Source organism: Zootoca vivipara, chromosome 14 (genome assembly GCF_965207765.1).
Source record: "Zootoca vivipara chromosome 14, rZooViv2.hap1.1, whole genome shotgun sequence".
NCBI classification, from domain to species: Eukaryota; Metazoa; Chordata; class Lepidosauria; order Squamata; family Lacertidae; genus Zootoca; species Zootoca vivipara.
The window spans coordinates 35420955-35447702 of NC_142597.1; the positions used below are offsets into that span (position 1 = coordinate 35420955).

The 26748-nt window shown below is 46.1% G+C and overlaps 1 protein-coding gene across 4 annotated transcripts in view; it reads left to right on the plus strand.

The window, feature by feature from the left end:
- Positions 1 to 6523: 6523 nt before the first annotated feature.
- Positions 6524 to 26748, plus strand: part of AUTS2 (activator of transcription and developmental regulator AUTS2) — a 734101-nt gene continuing 713876 nt past the window's right edge. For all 4 annotated transcript variants that reach the window (XM_088657874.1, XM_088657876.1, XM_060283030.2 and 1 more), the window contains exon 1: positions 6524 to 6949. In XM_088657874.1, coding sequence (XP_088514000.1) covers positions 6593 to 6949 — 357 coding nt within the window. In that variant the 5' untranslated portion in view covers positions 6524 to 6592. The remainder of the gene's footprint in view (positions 6950 to 26748) is intronic.

The window sequence follows — 26748 nt, forward strand, 5'->3', positions numbered from 1 at the left end:
CCGCTGCCTTCTCTCCCCAGAAACTACTCCTGACTCCAGAGAGTACTGCACACAGATAAAAGGCCTTTTCAACATTTATTCTGATATGCCGTTACAAATTATTCTTGCTTGGGGCAAGGTTCTTGCAATTTCCCCAAGCAATGAGTTACCTTCTCTGTTTCCAGCTATGGAACAAAATTCTTCACAGATGCCAGAGGCTACTCTGCAAATTTGGTACTACAAGATCTTTGTGATACCCTGATTACATCTGAAACTTCATTTTCTTCCAATGAGACATGGAGTCATTTGCACCAGAGCTAGATTTAGGGCTGTGTCAGCAGTGTGTACCAGGTGCTGAGCTAAGAAATTGCTGGGTAATGGAGGTGCTGGGCTTTGGGAAGGAGAAGGGAGGGCTCTAGGACCTTGCCAGAGCCCTTGAACCTCCTTCCCAAAACCGGGCACCTCCTTCCCCACCTTTGGGAAGGCAGTGTGAGGGTGGGGGTGGGGACAGATTTTGGCCTTGCACAGGACCCCATAGTACCCATGTCCACCACTGTTTGCAGAACCGAAACTGAAGCCAATTTCCTGAACACTTCTAAATGGACATGCAGAATATTGTATTGTGAATGGTTCCGTATTCAGCCTTCCTCTTGTTAAGCACAGAGATGAGTGGGTTGCCTGTGTTATGTTCCATTACTAGTTTGTGGATTTGTTCTGCATTGCACATCTCCTGAATTGGAGACCTTCTCAGACCTTCAATTTCTCCACAAAATTACAGTGGTACCTTTTGTTCTCAAATGCCTTGGTACTCAAACAACTTGGAACCCAAACACGTTTGTTTTTTTGGAAGCCAAAGGTGCTCTGTTTTGAGTGCCACGCTTCCGATTTGAGTGCCACACTTCCGTTTTGAGCATTATGCTGAGGTCTGTCTGTTTTTGCTATTTATTTGGCGTTTTTGTTTTTGCGACTCTTATTTGTTTTGTTTTTGTGACAGTGTGGAACCCAGTTCAGCTACTGATTGGTTGGCTGTGTGACTGCAGTACATTGTTTATGGCTTTCATTTTATGGATCAACGGTCTAGTTAGATAGCAAAATTCATGTTAAATTCAGCAAACTTTTTCAGCAGGGAGCTGCTCCACCGTCCCTCAGACCTTGGGGGGGACCGGACTATATTGGGGGGGGGGGAAATTAACGAATTCCTATGCCCCACAAATAACCCAGAGGTGCATTTTAAATAAAGAGACACATTCTACTCATGTAAAAAACACGCTGATTCCCAGACCGTCTGCGGGCTGGATTTAGAAGGCAATTGGGGCGCATCCGGCCCCCGTGCTGTAGTTTGCCTAACCATGAGCTAGCATGTCCACCACCCCACCCCATATTTGGTCATCCCTGCTTTGAGGACAAGGCCATTGATGGCATTCATATATTGATGAAATTGCTTTTGGTGCCAGCACAAAATGGCTGCTCTGGTAAGGCTGCAGGCCACCTTCTGAACTCTTGTGCATGGAAAAAGAGAGCGAATCAGCCACAGAGAAGCCCAGCTGCAGCCCTTGGTGACAATGTTCCAAAAGGACCTCTTCAAAGTGAATGAATGTGCAATAAAACACAATTCAGTGTAAACTAATGTAACGTGATGCAAGTCACACCAAAAATTTTTTATTAAGCATCTAATTTTGTGTTAAGCCATGCTCCACAGCAGCCATTTTCTGTTAACACACACACACCACACATAGCATCCATTTTGTGACTGGTACCACATCGAAACCCTAATTTTGATATGCTTTCATTTTATTTAATTCTTTAAAACCCAATGTAATGAGTAGTATCTAGAAAATGCTAACTGTTTCAGTTTTGATTTTTGATTTTTGTAATCAACATTTCATTTAATCACAAATTCAATAGAGGTGGGTTGAGGGAGATGGGAGGGATAGCAATGGCATTTGACAGTTCCTCAAGATACTAGTAAAGGTAAAGGTAAAGGGACCCCTGAGCATTAGGTCCAGTCGTGACTGACTCTGGGGTTGCAGTGCTCACCTCGCGCTATTGGCCGAGGGAGCCGGCATACAGCTTCCAGGTCATGTGGCCAGCATGACAAAGCCGCTTCTGGCAAACCAGAGCAGCACACGGAAACGCAATTTACCTTCCCGCCGGAGCAGTCCCTATTTATCTACTTGCACTTTGACGTGCTTTTGAACTGCTAGGTTGGCAGGAGCTGGGACAGAGCAACGGGAACTCACCCCGTCGCGGGGATTCGAACCGCCGACTTTCTGATCTGGTTTAACCCACAGTGCCACCCGTGTCCCAAGATACAAGTACCACCACCTTATTACTAATATTTCTACAAAAAACAACAGCAAACATATCTGTTTCAACATACAGATTGCCTATTTTAATATATATGTTTAACTTAGGATTGATTACTCTGCTTGTTAACATGAACTTTTTTTCTTCTGTCTGTTTGTCTTTCTCATATTTGCATTTCTTTTTAAAGTAACACTCCATTGATAATTAGCCATTACATGTTTGCATATACGCCAATTTTATCAGCTCCCTGCTAGGCTCTTCCAACTGCCTATAGAACAAATCCTTAGCGTTCCATCCAAGCAAAACATAAATAAATCCTGCATTAATGACCGGAACTGACCAGCTGAATACAGGGATGGGCGGAACTGCTGGGTTCTACTCTGTAATTAATTTGTCCTTTGAATTAATTACAGGTTCCACTTCATAATTAATTCAGACACTGACAAAGAGGCCACATTAATTACAGATAGCCCCTAGTAAGGCAACAAAATCATGGGTATGCCAGGGCCAAGAATAAACAGAGCAATATATATATTTATAAAGCTACAATATTATGTGCAGTTGCTACATAACCACTTGGATTTCTCAGTTGGTTATAGAGCATGGTTCTGATAACGCCAAGGTTGCAGGTTCGATCCCCGTATGGGACAAATGCATATTCCTGCATTGCAGGGGGTTGTACTAGATCAGGGTTTCCCAAACTTGGCCTCCAACTGTTGTTGGACTACACCTCCCATCATCCTTAGCTAGCAGGACCAGTGGCCAGGGATGATGGGAACTGTAGTCCAAAAACAGCTGGAGAGAGACCCAGGTTTGGGAAACCCTGGACTAGTAGATCCTCAGGGGTCCCTTCCAATCAATTCTTTGATTCTATGAATTAGTGCCCGAGTTTTGCTTCACTCCTCGCTGTGTTCATGCCACATCCTTTCGATTGGATCCTCCTGTTTGTTATTGTTAATTTGTTATTGATGGGCTATAGCTCAGCGGTAGAGCAGAATGTCCCAGGTTCAGTCTGGTTGCCATTGCCATTATAAAAGAGCAAGGGAGGTGTTCACGGTGAGTTCCGGCGGCGGCTCCTCTTTTTCTAGAAAAATAGCACTGGCCAGGACCATATAGGTAACACACATTGGCTCCCAGTACCTTTCCAAGCACAATTCAAAGTATTGGTCCTGACCTTTAAATGGCTTTAGCATCTCCACCCCTATTGTTCAGCCCAGACATTGAGATCCAGCTCCGAGGGCCTTCTGGCAGTTCCCTCACTGCGAGAAGGGAGGTCACAGGGAACCAGGCAGAGGGCCTTCTCGGTAGTGGCACCCGCCCTGTGGAACGCCCTCCTGCCAGATGTCAAGGAGATAAATAACTTTAGAAGACATCTGAAGGTAGCCCTGTATAAGGAAGGTTTAATGTCTGATGTTTTATTAAGCTTTTAAATTCTTAATTTGTTGGAAGCCACCCAGAGTTGCCAGGGCAACCTACTCAGATGGGTTCATTATTAATGGGATTATTATTATTATTATTATTATTATTATTATTATTATTATTATTTCTTGGGTTCCATGATCACTGCAGATGGTGACAGCAGTCATGAAATCAAAAGGCCCCTGCTTCTTGGGAGAAAAGCAATGACAAACCTTGGGAGAAAAGCAATGACAACATCTTAAAAAGCAGAGACATCACCTTGCCGACAAAGGTCTGTATAGTTAAAGCTATGGTTTTCACAGTAGTGATGTATGGAAGTGAGAGCTGGACCATAACGAAGGCTGATCGCCGAAGAATTGATGCTTTTGAATTATAGTGCTGGAGGAGAATCTTGAGAGTCCCATGGACTGCAAGAAGATCAAACCTATCCATTCTGAAGGAAATCAGCCCTGAGTGCTCACTGGAAGGGCAGATCCTGAAGCTGAGGCTCCAAGATTTTGGCCACCTCATGAGAAGAGAAGACTCCTTGGAAAAGACCCTGATGTTGGGAAAGATTGGGGGCACTAGGAGAAGGGGATGACAGAGGACAAGATGGTTGGACAGTGTTCTCGAAGCTATGAACACGAGTTTGACCAAATTGCGGGAGGCAGTGGAAGACAGGAGTGCCTGGCGTTCTCTGGTCTATGGGGTCACGAAGAGTCAGACACGACTAAACGATTAAACAACATTATTATTATTATTATTAAAATATCTCAGGTACAACTTTGCTTGCTATTCAATGGATGCCTTTAGATGTCTTTCTTTCATTCACTACTGGATATTCACCACCACCCCGATTCACTTCACTGGCTGAATTTTTGCATTTTTCATGGAGTGGTTCAAGGCACATAAGTCCTTGCCCCCCCCCCCCACGCTGCCCTCCCAGCTCCTGCAAGGCATCAAGCAGCCCTCTCTGCAGCAATCAACCTTCCTTGCCACGACCCCGCCCCCTTCTCTCCCTCCCCCGCCCCCACCCGCCGCGTTAAAGGGCCAGAGGCTCCCGCGAGAATTCCCTTCCCCATTCATTCCTTCTTCTGGGCTGGATGGAGCAGAGCGCAGAAGAGGCAGCGCGCAAACTCGGCGCGCATGCCTGCAACTTATTTCGCGCGGCTAGGGGAGCTTTATTTCACCCTGCGCGGTGGGGATGGACGGAATGGGGGGTGGGGAAGAGAGAGGAAAGTTCGTCATGTGACCGAGGGGGAGGGAGGGAGGGAGAGGCAGACACACACAGAAAGGTAGGGAAGATGTGAAAGGCGGCTGGATCCCGGCTGCTGCTGCTGCTGCTGCTGCTGCTGCTGCTGCTGCTGCTGCTGCTGCTGCTGCTGCTGCTGCTGCTGCTGCTGCTGCTGCTGCTGCTGCTGCTGCTGCTGCTGCTGCTGCTGCTGCTGCCGCCGGAGGCGTGCGGGGAGAGCCAAACCGAGATTACATCTCTTATCTTCAGCAGCAGCCCCCCCAGGGAAGGATCCTGTATCTCTTGGCCCCTTCTCGTGCCGTTACGTTGTCGCCCCCTCCCCAGTCTGGAGGAGAGGCAGCTTCCCGGAGACTCAGCAGCCCCTTTCCTCCTGTCCCCCCTCCCACCACCAGAGACATTTATTTGGGGTGGTGGTGGATGTTTGGCGTGTACCCCCCTCCCTCTCCATCTCCTCCAGCAGCACCTCTCAGTTCTCCTTTCGGCTGTGTGGCTCCTCCTGGGAGGAGAAAGGGAAGAGAGAGAGAAGGGGGGAAAGAGAGAGAGAGAGAGAGAGAGAGAGAGAAAGAAAGAAGGAGCTTGTCAATTTCCTTTGTGTTTGGATTCTTGGATACTCGGCGTGGATTCCGTGGCGCTGAACTCTTCCCCACCTCGGGCTGCGCGACTTTGAGGCTGCTGGGGCTTCATCTCTGGGGGGGTTGAGGGTGGGTTTTTTTGGGGGGGGGCAGGCAGTGCTAACCTGGAGAAAGGAGGGCCCAGGGGTGCGGGGTGGAGGGGAAAACTTGAGGCAGGTGGGTGTCTCTGCGCTGGCAGGGCACCCACTCGACCTGCTCCAGGACCAGGTGCGTCGGTCTATTCCAGCTGGAGGTTTTTTTTTTCTCTCGCTCGCCCCACCGGATTGAACCACGACGACGAGATTTTCCGGCGTGAAGCAAGACACGGCGGAGGGGAGGAAAAAACACACACACATACCACCAAATCGGAAGCAACTTCTCCCTGTTTAATCCAAAGCATCTAACGGGGCGGGGAAAGAGTTCCATTTACTTATCCGTGTTTGTGTGTGTGAGAATATATCCATACATATTTACACGGTCGCTGCCTTCAATTCTGCAAGCATGAAAAGAAGAAAGGAGCCAACCTCTCGGGTGGAGGAATAGTTTGTCTCCCCACCCCTTCCCTCCTCCTCAATGGATTAAAAAAAAAATCAAACGGGGGGGGGGGTGCGGAATCAAGAGACAACCCCGCCACACACACCCCTCCTCACGCTTGCCTCTCTCTGCCTTTGGATCAAGGCATTCTGTTCCTCTAATTTATTTTCTGCTGCCGAGGTTGGAAGGAATTACACGTATCTATTTTCCCAAGGAAGACCAGTGACCAGCCTTTACTTTCCTGGGTTTGCTCGGAGGAATCTCTCGACATCTCTCTCGCCGCCCCCCCCCCGGGTGCTGACATTCCTTGGGAGTCTCCCTTTCTTGCCCCCCTCCTTCTCCTTCCTCCCCCTCCCTCCCTCCCTGTATTCCACCGGGGGGTGGGGGAAACGAAGTTGGAGGGGGTGGGTAGTTGGGGGGGAAGAGCAGGAGGGAGGGAGGGCGAAGGCAGCGTGGAGTTGTCTGGGGGTGGGGTGGGGGGCCCTGTTGTTGCGACGAGAGCGAGCGAGCCATGGACGGCCCCACACTCTGCAACGGCTTTCGCAAGAAGCGGCGCTCCCGCTCGCAGCGCGACCGGGCGAGGCGCTCCAAACGCGGATTATTACAAGGTGCTGTTGCTGCTGCTGCTGCTGCTGTTCCCGGCGGGGCGGCTCTGGTGGTGGTGGCGGCGGAGCCCAGGCGGACGCCCCCCGCCCCGTCCGTCCTTTCTTCCTCGGGCTCCGAGCTCGACAACAATGGCAAGCCGCCGCTGCCGCCGACGGGCCGGCCCAAGCCCCCCAGGAGGAAGAGGAGGGAGTCGTCTTCGCCCGAGGAGGACATCATCGATGGCTTTGCCCTGGCCAGCTTCGTCACGCTGGAAGCCTTGGAGGTGAGGGCGCCCGGGCTCCCCGTCGGGGGTGGCGGCGGGGCTATATTATAGGGAAGCCCGGAAGGGGAGGGGGCGGCCGGGCTTGCCCTCTCACTCATTGTTTGCTGACTGTGGATGGGGAGGGGGGGTAATGGCAGCATAGAGGGGTGTGTGCACTTGAGGGGGGGTGTCCTCTTTCCTCTCCTCTGGTCCCTACTGCTTGGATAACAATGCAGACCAGGAACCCCATCTCTTTCTTGGCTCCCCCCCCGCCCCCGAATCCCTTGGCTACTCCAAATATTTATAGGTCGAGGTGGTTTCTTCCCCTGCCTTGCTGTGCGCTGAGTGTATTTATTTTTGTTTGGGCTGCAGTTTGATGGATGTGCTGCTTTGAGGAGCGAGTTGGCTGGGTCTCTCTCTCTCCCCCCCCTCTTCCCCTCGCTCTCCCCAGCTGTTGGGGAGTGGTGGTGCTTTATGTGTTCGGAGGTGGGGAGGGAGTCGGGGTGTATTCCTTGCGAGCGAGAGGGGGGGGAAGAGGAGGGGCTTGGAGGAACTTGGAGGTGGGGGTGGGGGCAGAAGAAGAGACGGGCAGTGGCATTGGACTTGCGTCTCCTTTATGCTCCAGAAGGCTTGGTTTATTTATTTGCTGCCCCTTTAAAGTATGGCTGGGATGAAAAAGGGGTGTGTGTCTGAAGAGATGTGCAAAAGAACAGCCCCTGGCTGTCATCTGAAGGGTTGCTTGCAAGTGGGAACCCGGTTGTCAATGCCCCCTTAATCCCCTCCCTCCCCTTCTTTCTTGTTGCAGAAAAAAGTGCTTTTGTGTGTCTGGTGTGGACAAGTGGAGGCTTCTCTTTATTCCTCGCCGTGTGCTGCTTTCTTTCCCCTCCCTCCCCAAAATGCACTTTTCTCCTTTAATGTTTGATTTCTCCTGGGGAGAAAGGGGTATGTGTGTGACATCAAGAAAGGGCAGGTTTGAAGATGATGGGCATCTTATCTTGACATGATTTCTTGGGGTGAGGAGAGGAAATCAGACTGGTATCACTGAAAGACAATGCCGGTTCTATGCACATTGTCACAAACGTGGTGTGCAAGAGAAACAGGAGTTGTGGAAGAAGCATGCAGCTTCCCCTCCCCCCCCCATCTGACAGTTGAGGGTAAACATAATACCATTATTTCCCAGATTCCTTCTGTCTCTTTCTCGCCATCCTTGACCCTCATATCTTAGGCTAATTTCTTGGTTTTGTCAATTTCATTCACTCCCTTTTCCCAAATCAGTTTCACATAACTTTTTGGCCCTTGGGTTTCCTGTTCTTTTTCATGGTGTTTACATTGTATGCCATTCAGGGTTAGACCTTTCAAGCTTAGGTGCCTTTCTAGAGTGAGTTTATGTGTTAATCGAACGTATCCTTGCCTTTTGGTATATCAAGATAGCTAAGTGTTTTATTTCTCCTGTGTTAAAGGCTGATTTGGACAATGGCCCTTTAACTTAAGCACACTACTCTGTTCCCACCCCCCCCTTCAGAATATGTGACAAAAATGCCTCCAGTTCTGATGTTCTCGAGAATTCAAAACAGCTGTTATGGTGTCCCCGGTTGTATAGAAACATTTGTGTACCAGTGATTTCCACTTACAATACCCACCTGGTTGTAAACTTCTTGCATTCCGTTCCTTCAGTCTCTCTCTCACCCCCACATCCCCACCAGTCAAAAATCCCTTCCTTCCTTGATTTGAAAACTAGAGGGATTCAGGGTTTGGGGTTTCTCCCTCAAAAGCTACTGACATGCATATGAACTGCCGAGTAGGCCAAGCCCACCTTATAAACTCTCCGTACTTGCAAAGCATTTTCCTTTCCTGAATTTTTTGGCATTCATTAGATTTAAAACACAAGCAAGGACACTATCACTGAAATGCATGAGGTATGGGATCAAGAAATATTGAGCTGCATGCTTTTATGGTGGGGGTGGAGAAAAAGGCTTGGACATCTTTATGTGGTGGCTTGAGGTTTGGCAAGTGTATACATTCTTTCTAGGTATTAGCGCACAATGTTGCCAGTTGTTGCTGTTGTTTGAGTAGTTTTGGAGTTCTGCTTGTACAGTATACAGTATATCTTGGCTCTATGGCCCCACAGTTTGCACTCTGTATGCAGCTTGGGGGTCCATATACCGGTATGAACATCTCCTCCCATATTTTCCTGCCTGTACAGTTATATCTTTAGCTGAGGCCTTTCTGTCACTTCAGCGAGAGGGGCTTTTCTGTGGTGGCCCCTTGACTTTGAAATAGGCTCCCTGGAGAGGCTGGACTTGTAATTGACACAGTGCAATCTTCTTGGTGCCAGGTTAAGACTTCATTTTTTGCCCAAGCATATATACACACACACACACACACACACACACACACACACACACATATACACACACATATATACACACACATATAAAGAGAGAGAGAGATTATACCACCCAGGAATCCATCTGGATGAAGGGCAGGTCAAAAATTATTAAAATAAATACACTTGAAAGAAGTTTGGGCAGAGATCTGACTCCACAGAAATCAATCAATATTCCATTGATTTTAGTGGACCTTATTCCTTCGAAAAGATGCTTAGGGTGACAGCCTCAGTTGTCTTATGGTGCCAAGACAAGCATACCATTTCAAATGCTATTTTGAAAATAATTGTCGATGAGCAACAACCTGTCATCAATGGGCTGACAGGAGACAACATAGGTGTGCAGAAAGAGGGAGTTGTTTGGGTGGGCGAAACTTGTCACATCACAGTGGATCTGCAAAACTCACATTTGCTGGAGTCCCATGCTCTGTGTAACTAGATGCAGAAGAGCGGCTGTTAGGAAAGTGTGCCAGCACAATTGGCAACAACTGTTACGTCTAAGGAATGTATACACGGGGTGTGGGGAGCATTAACTGGCATGGTAAGCTGGCATGACACAATGGTTCCCATTCCCAGTACGTACATTGGCTCTCAGTACGTTTCCGAGCACAATTCAAAGTGTTGGTGCTGACCTTCAAAGCCTTATATGACCTCAATCCAGTATATCTGAAGGAGTGTCTCCACCCCCATCGTTCTACCCGGACACTGAGGTCCAGCACCGAGGGCCTTCTGGTGGTTTCCTCACTGTGAGAAGCCAAGTTACAGGGAACCAAACAGAGGGCCTTCTCGGTAGTGGCACCCGCCCTGTGGAACGCCCTCGCACCAGATATCAAAGAGAACAGACTTTTAGAAGACATCTGAAGGCAGCCCTGTTTAGGGAAGCTTTTAATGTTTGATGGATTACTGTAATGGGCAGGGTATAAATAAATCATTATTATTATTATTACCGGTGGTATTATTATTATTATTATTATTATTATTATTATTATGGTTAGCATTTCAGAATTGGACCAGAGGGACCTGGGTTCAAATTCTGACTCTTCCCTGGGGCCATGGGTGCCCAAGCACCAAAAAAATTCCCCATGAAGGGGCTGGGCACCCACAAAGGCATGCTGTATGGCACCCATGGCCCTGGGCACCCATGGACACGGGGGCAAGTTGGCACTCCTGGACTCGCTGTATGACACTAGGCCTTTCTCACAGGGTTTTTAGGAAGATAATATTGTGGGGGGGGGGAGTGCAGAGAACCATGTACCGTACCTTGAGTTCCTTGGAAGACAGGCAAGATAGAAATATGGCAAAAGTACAAATAATAAAATTATTATTGTTGTTTCTTCTGGCTGCAAAAATACGAAAAGGACATTGCCCCCAAATTATTAAACTTATGCTGTCTGGGTGCTGTTTATAATCTGGTTGTCATACTGTTACTTATTTATTTGACTCACTCTTAACTTCCATATTTTATAATAAGATATCATATTTTAGATGTGTTTTAATCACTCCTGATATCATTTATGTATTACAAACCTATTTGGATATATTTTGCATATTGTGATATTTTACTTGTCTTGTTGTTGGTTCTGTTTTGCGTGACTGCGCAATAAAGGATCTGTTTTAATAGCGCAGTTGGCTGGAGCATGCTGCTAATAATGCCAACGTTGCAGGTTTGATCCCTATATGGGACAATTGTATGTTCCTATATTGCAGGGGGTTGGAATACATAATCCTCAATTCTACGATTCTATGATTCTAAGTCCACTTAAGTGAATGCATTTTCAGAATCCAGGGGGTTGGTTAACTTGCTTTACTGCAAGTGTTGTGCTGCATCCCTGAATGCTTATTGTCATGACAAATAAATTGTACTCAAGTCAAAAGCTTGTACACCAGAAGTCTGGGTGAAGCCTTTTGCCCTGACATGCTAATTCTCTATAGACCATGAGCTTGTTTGTCATATGGGAATATTCAGTGTTTAGGGTTACTCTCATTTTCCTACTCATATTGAAATACCGCCTCTCAATGAGGCCAAACCTATATTCATAAAATGTTTAGGGGGTATTCATCTCCCCCAGGAAAAAAAGCACTAAAGGTAAAGGACCCCTGACAGTTAAGTCCAGTCATGAATGACTCTGGGGTTGTGGTGCTCATCTTGCTTTACAGGCCGTTTGTCCACTCCCCAGACAGTTTTTCCGGGTCATGTGGCCAGCATGACAAAGCCGCTTCTGGCGAAACCAGAGCAGCGCACGGAAACGCCGTTTACCTTCCCGCCGGAGCGGTACCTATTGATCTACTTGCACTTTTGGCGTGCTTTCGAACTGCTAGGTTGGCAGGAGCTGGGACCGAGTCACCCCGTCGCGGGGAATCGAACCTCCCACCTCCCTCCCTCCCTACTATTCCCCAGATACCCACAGCCTGAAATGGGACACTCCAGGAAAAACTTTGCCATTCAGTGTATAAAATTGGTGCAGTGTAGGAATGAGCAAATCTCCCCATTTCTCTTTCAGTTACAGGGAACCAGGCAAAGGACCTTCTCAATAGTCCCCCCCCCCAATCCCTGTGGAACACCCTCCCATCAAATGTCAAGGAACTAAACAGCTTTCTGACTTTTAGAAGACATCTGAAGGCAGCCCTGTATAGGGAAGTTTTTAATGTTTGATGTCTCACAGTGTTTTAGTTTGTTGGAAGCTGCCCAGAGTGGTTGGGGCAATCCAGTCATATGAGTGACATATAAATAAGTTGTTGTTGTTGTTGTTGTTAAGTGCACACAACTACTCTGTGTGGTTGGGCTGGCAGTTTTTTTGTGCCCGGCTGCAGCACCTCACATATTTAGTCTTCTTAAAGCAATGACCCTGGATTGTGATATTTCTTGGTTTTGCTATTAAGTGTGGCACCGAGGAGGCAGGTTGTGTTTCTGCAGAATAGAATATAGACTTCAGAGTTTGTCCCTGTTGTCTGTAAATGAGTTTCAAAATATTGCTTTCCTTAATATAAAGACGCTCACAACAAGGAGAAGCTCAAATGATCCTCATAAAATTGGTTAAATCAAGTGAACATCCACAGTGGAACATTCACGGAATGGAATAAATAACTAAATATGCACCTGTGATTTGAGAATTATGGGGTAGGAGGGCAGGCATAACTCCTGTGTGGCTCAGGGATCTAAGCCCCTTCAAGGAGATTCCTCCCCGACCTTTTTGTGGATTCTACTTTTCAGAATGACAATCCTTGTCCTTTTGTCAATGGTGGATATATAAGTGTCTAAGTCTATCCAGTTGCTCACTAAAAAAAGCAACGTCATCAAATGCATTTAAACACATGCCCCATCTGCACTATACGTAGGGTTGCCATATGTCCAGAATTTCCCAGACATAACCGGCATTCGCAAGAAGTGGAAAACACTGAAATGTCTGGGAAAATCCGGATGTATGGCAGCCCATGTTGGAAGTGAAGATTTTGGTGAATTTCATTACAAATAGCTCAAAAACTCAAGTTTTTTTTTCTTTTTTTGAGATTGTGCAAATTGTGTCTGGATTTTCACTTTTTGAAATACTGTATGGCAACCTTGCTGTACAGTATCATACCACGTTAGGCAGTCATAGTCATGGCTCCCCCAAAGAATCCTGGGAACTGTCGTTTGTTAAGGGTGCTGAGAGTTTCTAGGAGACCGCTGTTCCCCACAAGCGGCAAGGCCAAGACCAAGGTCTTCCTCCATCCTCAACACGTTAGCACAGGCATAAGCAAACTCGGCCCTCCAGATGTTTTGAGACTACAACTCCAATCATCCCTGACCACTGGTCTTGTTAGCTAGGGGTGATGGGAGTTGTAGTCCCAAAACATCTGGAGGGCCGAGTTTCCTTATGCCTGTCATACTGGTAGCTGTCAAGTTCTCCCTTTTTTTAAAGGGAAATCCCTTATGCTGAATAGGCTTTCTCGCAAGAAAGGGGGGAACTTGACAGCTATGGTGCCTGTATTAGCAAATCAGAGAGTATCTGAGTAAGAATTAGGTAGCTAAAGCTGTGTAGCACCTGTCAGTAGGGTATGAGAGGCTTCTTTCCTTACAGACTCTCTTGAGGGCTAAGGTCATTAGAGGTGGCCCTTTTAGTGGCTCCCTTGTCCTCAGAAGCTGAGGGGGTGGCAGCAAGAGGGCAATTTCTGTGGCAGCCCCATAGCTGTTGAATTACCTCCCCACAGAGGTATGTCTGGCACTTTCCTTATGTAGTTTTCATTATATTTGAAAGACAAGCCTCTTTATCCTCGCAACTCTCTCTCTCTCTCTCTCTCTCTCTCTCTCTCTCTCTCTCTCTCTCTCTCTCTCTCTCTCTCTCTTACGGACCCACCCTATTCTCTTCCTTGCAATCAGTTGTTGCCGTTCCTAATAGAATCGTAGAACTGTAGAGTTGGAAGGGATGCCAAGAGTCATCTACCGTAGTTCGACCTCCTGCATTGCAGAAATCTCAACTAAAGCATCCACGACAGATGGCCATCCAACCTCTGCTTAAACCCACCCCAGGGAGGGAGAGCCCACAACCTCTTGTGGGAATCAGTTGCATTGTCAAACACCTCTTATAGTCAGAAAGTTCTTATTGATGCTCAGTAGGAATCTCCTTTCTTGTAACCTGAAGCCATTGGTTCGAGTCCTACCCTCCAGAGCAGGAGAAAACAAGTTTGCACATAATATTGTGCGTCAAATGGCTGTAACCCACCCCGGGATCTTGCAGTGAAGGGTGGATAAGAAATCAAACCACTATCATTATAATTATTAATACATGTGTACAGTATAAGTTTTGATTTTCTCTGGCCCTCCAGGATAGGGTTCATCAGTTTTGCGTTGCCGAACTTGAACTATTATGCCCGTTGGCTAAATGACCTCCAGAGAAAGTGCAACAGAATCTCCAGGCGCAGGGAACAAATGTTCAGCAAGGCATTATCTTGCTTGCTCTCCGAATCTGCATCATATCATTCCATCCACTGAGTGAGCATAATTGTAAGCAGTTGCTCAATTACATTTCATGTGATCCAGCCAGATGTTGCTTGCAGTTGTTTTGCGTTCTGAACAGAGGAGGAAGAAGAGTGATGCAAGGATGTTTCAGAATAAGAAAATGCATTCCTTTTCGAGACATCTGAAGCATGGTGCTGATGGACAGATATACAGTGGTGCCTCGCTAGACAAATTTGATTCGTCCCGCGAGTCGCTTCGTATAGCGAAAAATTCGTTTTGCGAAGCGGTTCCCATAGGAACGCATTGAAGTGTGGTTACCCATAGGGTGCCTCGCAAGATGGGGGAAAAAATTCGTATTGCGAGGCACCCTACGGGATGAAAAAATTTGTCTTGCGAAGCGCGCCATAGGAAACATCGTCTTGTGAGTCTCCATTGAAATTGCATCTATCTATCGTTTTGCGAGTTTTTCGTCTTGTGATGCATTTGTCTAGCGAGGTACCACTGTATAGGTCATTTTGTGTTTACTATAGCTGACTCACTTTGGTATTAAAAGAATTTGCTGTATAATACGCGCCATTGTTTGTTCTAACATTGTTAGGACGTTATTTGTTCTGAGTGTAAATGGCGTTTACATTTTGGGGATTGTTTTTATGTTGAGGTTTATTTTGGAAGCTGCAGCACCCTGAAGGTCAGCAACCTTTTCTTTCTTTCTTTGAACAAAGGTCACTAACATGTAGTTTTGAACCTACAGTTCTTCATAATGCACTTACCCCCCCCCCCCAAACCAGAGTTGCCAGGTGTTTGATTAAATTTTGTTTCAGTGGGTCACTCCAATGTTCCATGAGACAACAGGAGGTGCCCACCTCAGGCAGCAAGATCCACAGGGGCAGCAAAGCCCGATGGAGATCTTTCTTACCCCCTTGTTCCTGAGGTAGACCTTTGCTCACGCCTTCTTCCCTGGCTGGGAGGGGGACATGGCATTTTGTGGTTTGCCTCAGGTGCCAAAATGTCTTGGTCTGGCCCTGTGTATTGCATTGGGTGGCCTCTTTAATTTTTTAAGTTTTATTTCTAGGCCTGATGATTTTGGTTTGGCAATGAGACCCCGCTGTATCCCACTTGGGAGCTGACCTGAAAGGCGTGCAATTATCTCCAGCTAAATTAGTAGTTTGATCTTCATTTTGAAGCGGAACAATACATTTGAGCCGGATGAACCTTATTAAAAAATAGCCCAAGTGCTCGAGTTCCTGTACAAGTCTCCGATGTAATTAATAAAAATGGAGTTTGGAAGTTGGGAGGGTGGAAATATGAGCTTCCCCTCCCTTTTTTGAGTTGTACTTTAGATAGATGTGGGAAATCTACCTCTTACCTATTTCTATCTATCCATATATTTAAAGTTTCTATCTATCCATATATTTAAAGTTTCACTATTTTGCAGGAATTCTCCATTCCGTAATCCATGAACTTTGCTCGGGGTCCAGCTTGCTAACTGCTACAAACCTTTGTGCCTTTTCTCCTACAAGAAATCCAGTTCAATGTAGTAGATGGGACTTTGCACTGTATATTCATGCTGATCTGTATTCATGATGCTACTATAAGTGATCCTACTTTCAATACTGTTTATTTACTTGTTGCATTTATGGCACGCATGGTACGGACCTTCTTCCTTTACTTTCCACAACAACCCTGTGAGGTAGGTTAGAATGAGTGTCTGTGAGCCCAAGGTCAGCCCAGGGAGCCTTATGGCCAAGTGGGGATTTGAACCCTGGTGTTTCCTAGGTCTCAGTCAAACACTCTAACCACTACACCACACTGCCTCTGTTTGCCTGCAAAAGTTTTGGGGGAAACGTACTGCTTTGTTTCTGACCAGTGCATGCCCCAATGCTTCTGGTTAAGACACTGCACTTTTTCACACCACAAGTGTGGTGTGCTGTTGTTTCAAACTGCTTTTTAATAATAATAGAATCATACGATTGTAGAGTTGGAAGGGACCCCCAGGGGTCATCTAGTCCAACCCACTGACATGCAGGAAGCACATCTAGCTAAAGCATCCCTGACAGATGACCATCCAACCTGTGTTTAAAAACCTCTATAGAAGGAGAGCCCACCACTTAATGAGGTAGTCTGTTCCACTGTCAAACATTCTTACAATTCTTTCTCCACTGTCAAACATTCTTACCATCAGCAAGTTTTTCCTAAGCTTTAGTTGGAATCTCCTTTCTTGTCATTTGAATCAATTGGTTCAGGTCTTACCCTCTGGAACAGTAGGAACAAGCTTGCTCCATCTCCCACCTGACAGCCCTTCAAATATTTGAAGAAGGCTATCATATCACCTCTCTGTCTTCCCTTCTCTAGGCTGAAACATATTGCACTGTAAAAATCGCAGCAAATGGATCTGGCGATAGCGGCTTAACCTGTTTTATAAGAGCCACTTCTCACATTTCATCTTAATCCTTTGTGAGGATAAAATGGGCTAAGAGATGGTGCTGTATTTGTTGGAGGTGCCCTTCAGTGTCATTCACAGTGCCTGGATGAGAGAGTCGGTGGCAATAACAGCCCGTAATGCCCAACCTGTGCAGACATTCGTTTTCAAAGACATGGGAGACGACCTCAGAGCCTCCTGGTGAGGCGGTGGAGCTTCCTTCTCCATCACGACTGCATGAAGAAGTTTGGATGCTTTCATTTTGGTTTCGATGAACTGTGGCTTGCCATATTGTCCTAACCCAACACACTGTGTCAATCTGAACTATGGTTTGTTTTGAAACAACGCTGCTTCAAACCATAGTTTAAAGAAGTGGAAACGAGCCTGCTTTGGATCATGGTTCGGTGGAACTGGCTTGCTTCAACCAGCCATTGTTAAGACGAGCCAAACTCCAGTGTTCAGATATGATGCTTAATTGTTGTCAATCTCAGAGGGAAGAAGAAGCTTCTGATCTCAAGCAGCCACACAGGGAATGGAGTGAAAAGGCCACTGCATTTCACCCTCCTAATTATAAACCAGGCTCCCTCAATCTTGGACCCACAAATATTTTTGGACTACACCCTCCATCATCCCTGACCATAGGGACAGATGGGATCCGGAACCCAAAACCTCTGGAGGGCACCAGGTTGAGGAAGCTTGCTTTGGCATGGCATGCTGTGTCTTCCAAGTATTTTGCGAGCTTCTGTATCACTGATCCCCAAAGCTCCCTGCTCCTGGACTGCTTGGCAAATGCTTGAAGGTCTAGATGGGACCCCTCAATGGTTTTCTTTCCCGCCTATTGTTTCGCAATAGCTGTGCACTGTGATAGGTTCTAAAACGTTTCTTAAAAATCGCACAGAATGCAAAGTTGTCTGCACTAAAATACTGCCGCTAATTTCCTTTTTCGGCCTTCCTTTGTCTATCTTCAGGCTTCCTGCTTTTGCTTCTTGGCAGCAGGCCACAGTGTGAGTGGCTTTAGAACATTATCGTCTTAGGGGAAACCTCATGTGCATTAAAATGGATGCGAGCAAAATCCATCCCATAAGTAGCAGAGAAAATGACTAATGCAGGTTGGAGCTTTGTTTGCCCCTAATGCCATCATGGGCTGCAGCAGTGCCATGTCTCTAGGTGGGCCCTTATAAAGTAATGCATTCATGAAGGTCTCGCGGTTTCTTCCCTCCCTTCTCTCTCTGCTGAGAAGATCTCTCCTCTTTGCGAGAGGGGAGACTTTGCGGATGGGATCTGCTTCCTGTGCTCAGAAGGGGGGGGGGGTGTTTCGGCCTATCCCTATCCCTGTTGCCGCGCCCAGCCTCTGGCTGGCCAATAGGGCCAGCTGGGGGGCGGGGTTTACCTGCAGGGATCACATTCATCCAATGCTTTACCAGCTGCACTGGCTCCTGGTGGAGTACAGGGTCAGGTTTAAGGTGCTGGTTTTGACCTTTAAAGCCTTATGCGGCTTAAGACCCTCGTACCTACGGGACCGCCTCTCCCGGCAGTGGCGGTTGGCGCCCATGGAGTACTGATGGGGCAGAAGGCGGGGAGCCCACCAGTAGGTGGCGCCAGAGTCTATGACAGGCACAGTCAACTCACCCTAGTTTTGACCCCATCCTCCTCCCTGGTGAGGTGCTGTCAGCCATCGCCACCTGCTGGACTGGTCGTTCTTCAGAAGGCAGGCAGGTGATTACTGGTTGAGGAAAGACTGAGATTGATGGGTCATTGTTCCACTAGTCTCAAGTTTGGGGTGGAGGTTTGGGGTGTCCCATCACCAGTGTTGTAGTGAAAACCTAGCTGGCTACTCTACCTGGAAGGGTGTGTAGTGTGGCCTCAGGCAACAAAACGTCTTGGGTCCAGCTGGAGCCCATAACTGCCAACCTGGATTGTGGTAATACTCAATGCGGGTTGACGTTTCAACTTGTGGGACTTATAGTTTCTGGATCTATCTATTTTTCATCTCTCTCTCTCTCTCTCTCTCTCTCTCTCTCTCTCTCTCTCTCTCTCTCTCTCTCTCTCTCTCTCCCCTATCTCTCATCTACAGTATCTACCATCTATCTCCCAGGAGCTGTACCTCTGCTTGTCCTGCTTGCCAGTCTCCTTGCTTTTCTCCCTCCAGATCAACCCCTAGAGCAGAGTTTCCCAAACTTATTTGGCCTACTGCCCCCCTTTCAGAAAAAAAGATCCCAGTGCCCCCTTGGAAATTGACCTTCTTTAAGTGAACAAAGATGCAGCGACAAATTTGTGTTCTTTTATGTATCTATGTATCTCGTACCTACGGGACCGCCTCTCCCGGTATGCCCCGCAGAGGACATTAAGGTCCACAAATAATAACATACTGGAGATCCCGAGTCACAAGGTGGTTAGGCTGGCCTCGACCAGGACCAGGGCCTTCTCAGTACTAGCCCCGACCTGGTGGAACGCTCTCTCTCTCAGGAGACTAGGGCCCAGCGGGAGTTGTCATCGTTTCGTAGGGCCTGCAAGACAGAGCTGTTCCGCTTGGCCTTTGGACTGACTCAGTCTGACCCCGGGGTTACCCTCCCCTTAGGCTTCATCCTACAGATATTCAAATGAGGCTGCACTTGTAGATTCCTAATTTTAAAATTGAATTTTAACATTGTATTTAATCTCTATTTTAATTGAATTGTTTCTTTTATGCTTGCTTTGATATTCTTGTTGTTAGCCGCCCTGAGCCTGGTCTTGACTGGGAAGGGCGGGGTATAAATAAAATTATTATTATTATTTATTTAAGGTGGCGCGGCAGCACTCAAATCCTCTTTCTGCTGCTGCATCCCGTCGGATCTCCCACCCTCCCTCCCTTTAGGTCTTCCTTTTGTGTGTTTGCTTTGACCTTGCTATGGACTTTGGTTGGTTGCCTTGGTTGCCCAAGGGGCCTGATAGGAGTTTTTTTTTATCCATTTGGCTAATTGGCACCGGCCTCTTGGTTTTTTCGCCTACCTCATAGCATAGGGAGCAAGGGAGGCGGAGACATTCCCGCCATCGATCAGGATCCCACAATCGATCTGGATCACCCGGGGATCCTCCTGTCGATCGCAGTTGACCACTTTGACATCTCTGCTCTAGCAGACAGGTCTATAACCAGGTGGAAAGAGTGTCAGGAAAACCAATTTCATCTAGACATTAGGAGAAACTCCATAACTGTAAGAGCTGTTCAACAGTGGAATCAGCTGCCTCAGGAGTTGATGACACCTCCCCCTGCTGGAGGTGTGGTCCCCCCCTCCAAATGCAGAGGCTTGGGTGGTCATCTTTTGTGGATGCTGCCATTGCAACTTGCAGTGAAAACCCTTCCCTGAGTGGGTTGGTGGACTAGACTGGATGACCGTGAGTCCGCTTGGCATGCCAGGAGAACAAAGAGAGCAGGATTTATTTATTTTTTAAAAAAATATAAAAATTGAATGTTGCGTACTGCACTTCTGTAGCTTCTGAATTACGAGTCGAACAATCTGGCACCCATGCAGGGGTGGGGGTGAGAGAAGGATTAGTCATGGAATGTTGACATTCCAATTGGCGCTACTGTTATGTGAAGGCATGTTGCGTGTTGGCTTGGCTGGATGGAAAACCTCGCGCGGGGGCTTGGGCAGGAAAGCCTAAAGGGACTGGGGGGGTGGGGGAAGGCTGGGAGGCGAAGGAGAGCCGCATTTCCCCGCTGGCTCCAAATCTCCTGCCAACGCCGTTGGTTGTGCGCTGCCAGTAATGAAGAGATTCCATAAGACAGTAACAGTATGCCGAGAAGGATGTAATTAAAGCAGAAGCAAATTGGCACTCCTAGATTAAAGACAAGCCGCAAATGAAAACACCTGTATGTTATTCCTTTATGTATCGGCTGTCAAGGGCAGGCTGCCAGATACGCAAATAAAAAAAGACATTGACAAATTTCCTTGCATGTGTGGTTTTCGGAAACCGAACTCTCTTATTATTAACTTGGCATTTGCCTGGGCTTTTTGACAACAATAGAGCTCTTATTTTATGCCGTGCCTTTGCCAGATCAGGAATAGAAGTGTGCAACTAATATTTGGGAGGAGTCAGAAGCCAGGGTGCTTAAATATTTGCAGAGTGAGAGCACCCAAAGGGTAGGTTCGCACATCGGCTGTGATCATCGCTTGATAGCTCGCTGCACCTTGCTCTGTGATTTCCTGTAGCAAGAGACATGCATTGATGGCCTTTATAGTAAAATCGTCAGCTTTGTTTGGTGACAGCTGTTTGACATACAGAAATTGCCTCTTGATAATGCATCACTGGGCATGCCGTGTGTGAACTCCTGGCTAATTAGTTTCCACTCTTTGACATACATTTGCATGACCCATGGGTTAATTAGAGACTGAAACAAAGAGCATCCGGGAAGGTAGGTTGTTGCTATCATTTGTTAGTTGCTTTTCTCACATAGTTGACCCAAAGTGAATTACATTGAAAACAATTAAGGGCAACCTAAAACACACACACATGATTAACAGAGCCCAGCTTACTAAAAGAGGCCACGGTGCCACCTTTCAAATTAAGTGGCAACAGTCTGGGTAAAGAGAAGAATAGAATAGAATAGAATACTTCCGGGTTTTGGCACTCGCGCATGCGCAGAAGCACTACATTGCGCTTTGCGCATGTGCAGAAGTGCTGAATTGCGACCCACGCATGCACAGATGCAGCGCTGCGGTTTGCAAATGTGGTGGGTTGAGAACGTGCCTCCCGCACGGATCATGTTTGCAACCTGAGCGTCCACTGTAAGCTCTGTTTGCGACCACTGACAAATCAGCGAGAGGAGGCAGCCGTTTGAATTGCAAAGGGCTGTGAAAATGGGGAAACCGAGTCTCTTTCATATCATATCTAATGTATTTAGGGCTGAAGAGGAATCACTGGAGAAAATAGGCTTTGCCCAAGACATTTGGCTTTTCGAAACAGAAGAGCAAATTGTGCACAAACAAACAAACAAAATAGGCATAGTACTGAATATTGGAAAATAATATATAATAAGAATAATATAGGAGAAAACTGGGTATTGAAACTTGCTTAATCTAAATCATATATCCCAGTTTACAGTGGCCCTTTAAAGTACGCTTCGCGCAGAGTATACGCAGTCAGAAGTTGACCTGGCTAAGAAAACGCCACCAAGAGCGTAGGGAATTATCTCCCTTATATGAAACCCCTTACTAGCTGCACACTTGTAAAAGTATGCAGATGAAAATACGGTTGGGTTTCTTTAACTGAAATACAAACTGACTCTAAAGAGACTTAAACTAAAGATAAATGCTTTCTCTCTTAGCAATGTTATCTACCCACTTTCCAAACCTCCCACAAAATTCCCACAAAACTCCCATTAAACTACCCGAGAATTAACAGCAAACTAGCATTATAACTAAGCAATCATACTAAGATTCAACTAAGGAATCTCTTAAACTGAGAACAACTGAGAGAGTGATCTACTTAGAGATGAATCAAACTGAAAGATCTAACTAAGAGATACAGAAGGCTTTCTGGCAGAGCCTTATATACAAGAAGCAGAGCCCACGCCTGTGAGCAATTAACAGAAACACCGGCACCTGTTTCTCTTAAACAGACAGTATTTACATTAGACCGGCTCTAAAGTAACTTGACTATTCAAAAAATCCAACACTGAAACCAGGCAAAGTTATGGCCATCATCAATGTCCCACAAACATCTCTTCCTATCCTAGATGTAAAATGCAATGATAGCAAACTAAATAACTGCCCATTTTTGTTGCCCCTTTCATGACACAGCTCACTGAGGAAGGTGCCTAGCCCAGGGACTAAGAGGTGTAATTTCAACGTGACTTTAAATGCCTTGTGTTCAGACCAGCTACTGAAGTGAGATTCTCTTTCTTCCTCGAGCTTCAAAAGAGAATCACTAATGTGCCATCTTCAATCTTCATTTTAGTTCGAAAACTTGATTAATTTTTAAATGAAATTAGAGATGCTCGTTTTGCAGCTTCTTCTAATTAGTCTAAAAAGCTGCGATATTAGCCTTTCTTTAAAAACAACAACACAACACACTTGTGCACATTAAACTGCTTTGCCCCACTCCCTCTGCCCCATTACGGTGACAATGATCTGTCTCTCCCTGGAGATCAAAATTCTGCAAAAACTGGTGACAATTCTTTAGTTGAAACAGGACCCCGAATCAGAGTTTCTGCAGGGAACCTGGCACCTTTTAGCTTTTACCTGCTGGACTGAATTGGAGTCAAACTACATTTGGAGGGCACCATGATGGGGGAAAGCTACCATAGATTAAAAGGAAAAACCAAACAGAGCCTCTCTGCCACTTTGTATCATAAAGCTAAGTCTTCCAGCCCACTCGCTGGATGTGTTTGTTGTTAGAAGGAGCAGCATCTAAAGGCAATCATAGTATTTTTTTAAAGAAAATCTTATGAATGACATTACTTACTGAACATGTGAGGTGTAAAAATGGGATGCACATGCAACCATTGCCCTCAGTGGCTTTGGGCATGCAAGATGCTCTTCAGAACTTTGCCCATTTAGGGGAAAGGTCTCAAGAGAAGTCGATGTGCCCAGGGGCATTGGAGGCACACCCATTAGGCTTAGCCCTGAACTGGCACCAGACATGGCATCCTCCAAGGATGAACCATGCACCCCAAAGTCGAGGACTTTCAGTGGCAGGCAGGGTAGGAAGAAGAAGAGAAGAGTTTGGATTTGATATCCCGCTTTATCACTACCTGAAGGAGTCTCAAAGCAGCTAACATTCTCCTTTCCCTTCCTCTCCCACAACAAACACTCTGTGAGGTGAGTGAGGCTGAGAGACTTCAGAGAAGTGTGACTAGCCCAAGGTCACCCAGCAGCTGCATGTGGAGGAGCAGAGACGCGAACCCAGTTCCCCAGATTACGAGTCTACCGCTCTTAACCACTACACCACACTGGCTCCCTGAAATCTGTGCGGAAGCTCCCCTTATGGGACCTTCTGGGTTGGGACCTGCCAGAGAACCTCTGGAGCTGTCAGAGGGGGAGGTTGAACCACTTAAGAGTGCCAAGAGGTTTGAGTCCAGATTGGCATTGTGGCATGCGTCTATGGACCCAGAACTGCAGTGCTGCTTGTGAGTAAGCAATCCCTGAAATTTTATCAGCCCCTGTGGTCAGGGTGTGGTCCAGGAGATCAGAGTATGTGAGGCCTCTCTCAGTTGTTGGAAAGGTCTTTGGCTCCTTGGTCCATAGCTGCTAAGTCTCCCGTTTTTCGCGGGAAACCCCCCTTTTTTGTTACCGTTTCCCGCTGTTATCCCGAATGGATTTATATCCCGTAAATCCCCCGGATTTGGAATGTCTGGACATGCGTAGAAGCGACTTCCGGTGCCACTCTGCCCATGTCTGGGCACCGGAAACCAGGCAGCGCCGGCACCGGAAGTCACTTCTACGCATGTCTGGACATGCGTAGAAGCGACTTCCAGTGCCGTGCTGATCCCGGATTTTTCAATCCAGGAGTTGGCAGCTATGCCTTGGTCCCCTCGGCCTTGCTCCCGAATTTCATTCCTTCTCCTTTCTGTGTTGCCCTTTGTGGAATGCCCTGCGATATTGAACTTGGGATGCTTCCTGACCTTGCTTCTGGGCCATGTTTGAACATCGCCCAATTTCCTCTGTTTGAACTTGACTTGTTTCAACTGCGCTGCACCAGAAACCCTGCCTGAAATGGCATGTAAGCTTCTATCTCCTGGGGACCGAGGCTCAGTCTAGCCCCTGAGAGCATCCACTGGAGCGAGACATTACCCCTCTCCCTGCTTTTTACTCCTTGTGTGAACACATGGCAGCAACTCAGATGTGTGAAAGCAAGGCAAGTGGGTGTACATGTTTGTAAGTTCCAAGGCAAAAATGTTTTCATTAAGAATGATGCAGCTTTAAATGTTCTTATGCCAAATATACTGTTATAGGCTTTTTTTTGGGGGGGGGGGTGTCATTCGGGATGATACCCTAGCACTAATTTCCTGGCCCTAATTCTTTGTCAATAAGGCTTAGTATCTAGTAGAAGAGGCTCAGTTCTTTTGCCAGGGTAATGGCCTTGGATGTTCAGCGAATTTCCCATCACCTGCATCTTAAAGAGTTCTTCATTTTGTGTTGTAAAAGTGTGTGTGTGTGTGTGTGATATACACACACACACACACACACACACACACACACAGTGGAACCTCGGTTTATGAACACCTCGGTTTATGAATTTTCGGTTTATGAACGCTGCGGACCCATCTGGAACGTATTAATTCATTTTCCATTACTTTCAATGGGAAAATTCGCTTCAGTTTATGAACGCTTCAGTTTATGAACAGACTTCCGGAACCAATTACACCCATGCTTCAGTTTATGAACGCTTTCAGTTTAAGTACTCTGCGGACCTGTCTGGAACAGATTAATCCACTTTCCATTACTTTCAATGGGAAAGTTCGCTTCAGTTTATGAACGCTTCAGTTTAAGTACTCCGGACTGTCTGGAACGGATTAATCCACTTTCCATTACTTTCAATGGGAAAGTTCGCTTCAGTTTATGAACGCTTCAGTTTATGAACAGACTTCCGGAACCAATTGTGCTCATAAACCGAGGTACCACTGTATATAGATAGATAGATAGATAGATAGATAGATATAGATAGATATAGATATATAGATATATATGCATAATACAAATGGTCGGTCTGACTATTGCGCTTTTTAAAGCAGGATGGATAAAAATAAATGATTTTTAAAATATATTTATAAAAAATAGGATTTTAAAAAATTAAAATCAGATTTTTAAAATTAAAACCAGATTTTTAAAATAAAATGCTTTTGGAGGAAAAAAATCTTTCTAAAGACAGTTTTCTATTTAAGTTACATTATAGTCCAAAGGCTATTCATCAGGAAATAAGGATTTGTTTTAAGTTTTTCATGTGTGCTAAAAACAACAACACACGTTTAACCACATCAGTTAACAAACATGGATACATATGCTATATAATGTTACTGCTTTAGTTAAATAAATGGTTTAAATTGTTATTAAGGAAATGATTATTTTTCTCCTTCCGATAAAGTACAGCAGAAAAGTTGTCCAAATATAAACAGCTAACTTATTAAACCTCACAATAATTTCATCATTATCTGTCTATGTATTTCTAATAGTATAACCAAATCAGTAATTTTTGATATAACTATAAAAACTACTCTGAAAATTTATTATTCCAAAAATGAAACCTTCCTCTGGTTGTAAATATTAAGATTATACCAGCAAGAATGAGTCTTTCTGTAAAGAAAATGATTTAAATCAAGTCTTACTGACTAGTGATTTAAATTGTGGTTTAAATTGATTTGATTTAAATCAAATCCACCCTGTTTTAAAGATTTTGGAGTTGGCGGCTTTGGAAATTAGAATCATAGAAATGCAGAAGGTATCCTGAGGGTCATCTAGTACAACCCCCTGCAATGCCCACAGCCACCCCTGGGTGGGATTCAAACCACCAACCTTCTGGCTAACAGCCAGGCGCACTGACTCATGGCGCCACTTCAAGCTGTACCGATTTGCATGAGACTGTCAAAGACCAAACGCTGAACTGTAAATCGTTGACGCCAAGCAGGTTAACGAAGAATCGTGATCTGTTATGGGAGATATGCCACTAGGTAGAGGTTTAACATTTCGGTGTGGCCAACCTGGCGCCCTCTGGAGGATGTTGGCCCATATCATACCTAACCATTGGTCCTGCTGGCTGGGACTGATAGGGATTCAGAGTCCAGTAACAACTGGAGTATTACCTGTTCCACATCCCTCCTCTAGAGGATATAATGACACGTTTTTGAAATAACAATTTCATTAATACAACCACAGCGATAAAGTTCTCTGCAAGCTTTCAGATATTTAATTATTGCACAAGTGACTAATTGAGAGGTCCAGTAGTTAACATTACATAAAATAACACACATCGTTAAGTCGTTTATCTTGACCCAGCTGTAAAATTGGGAACTATTTACTTTTCTCAGCAATGCCGGGGTGGGGATGGGTGGGAAGCGAGATTAATCTCTTGTTTTTGACAAACGCCATCCTGCTTTAATTCTG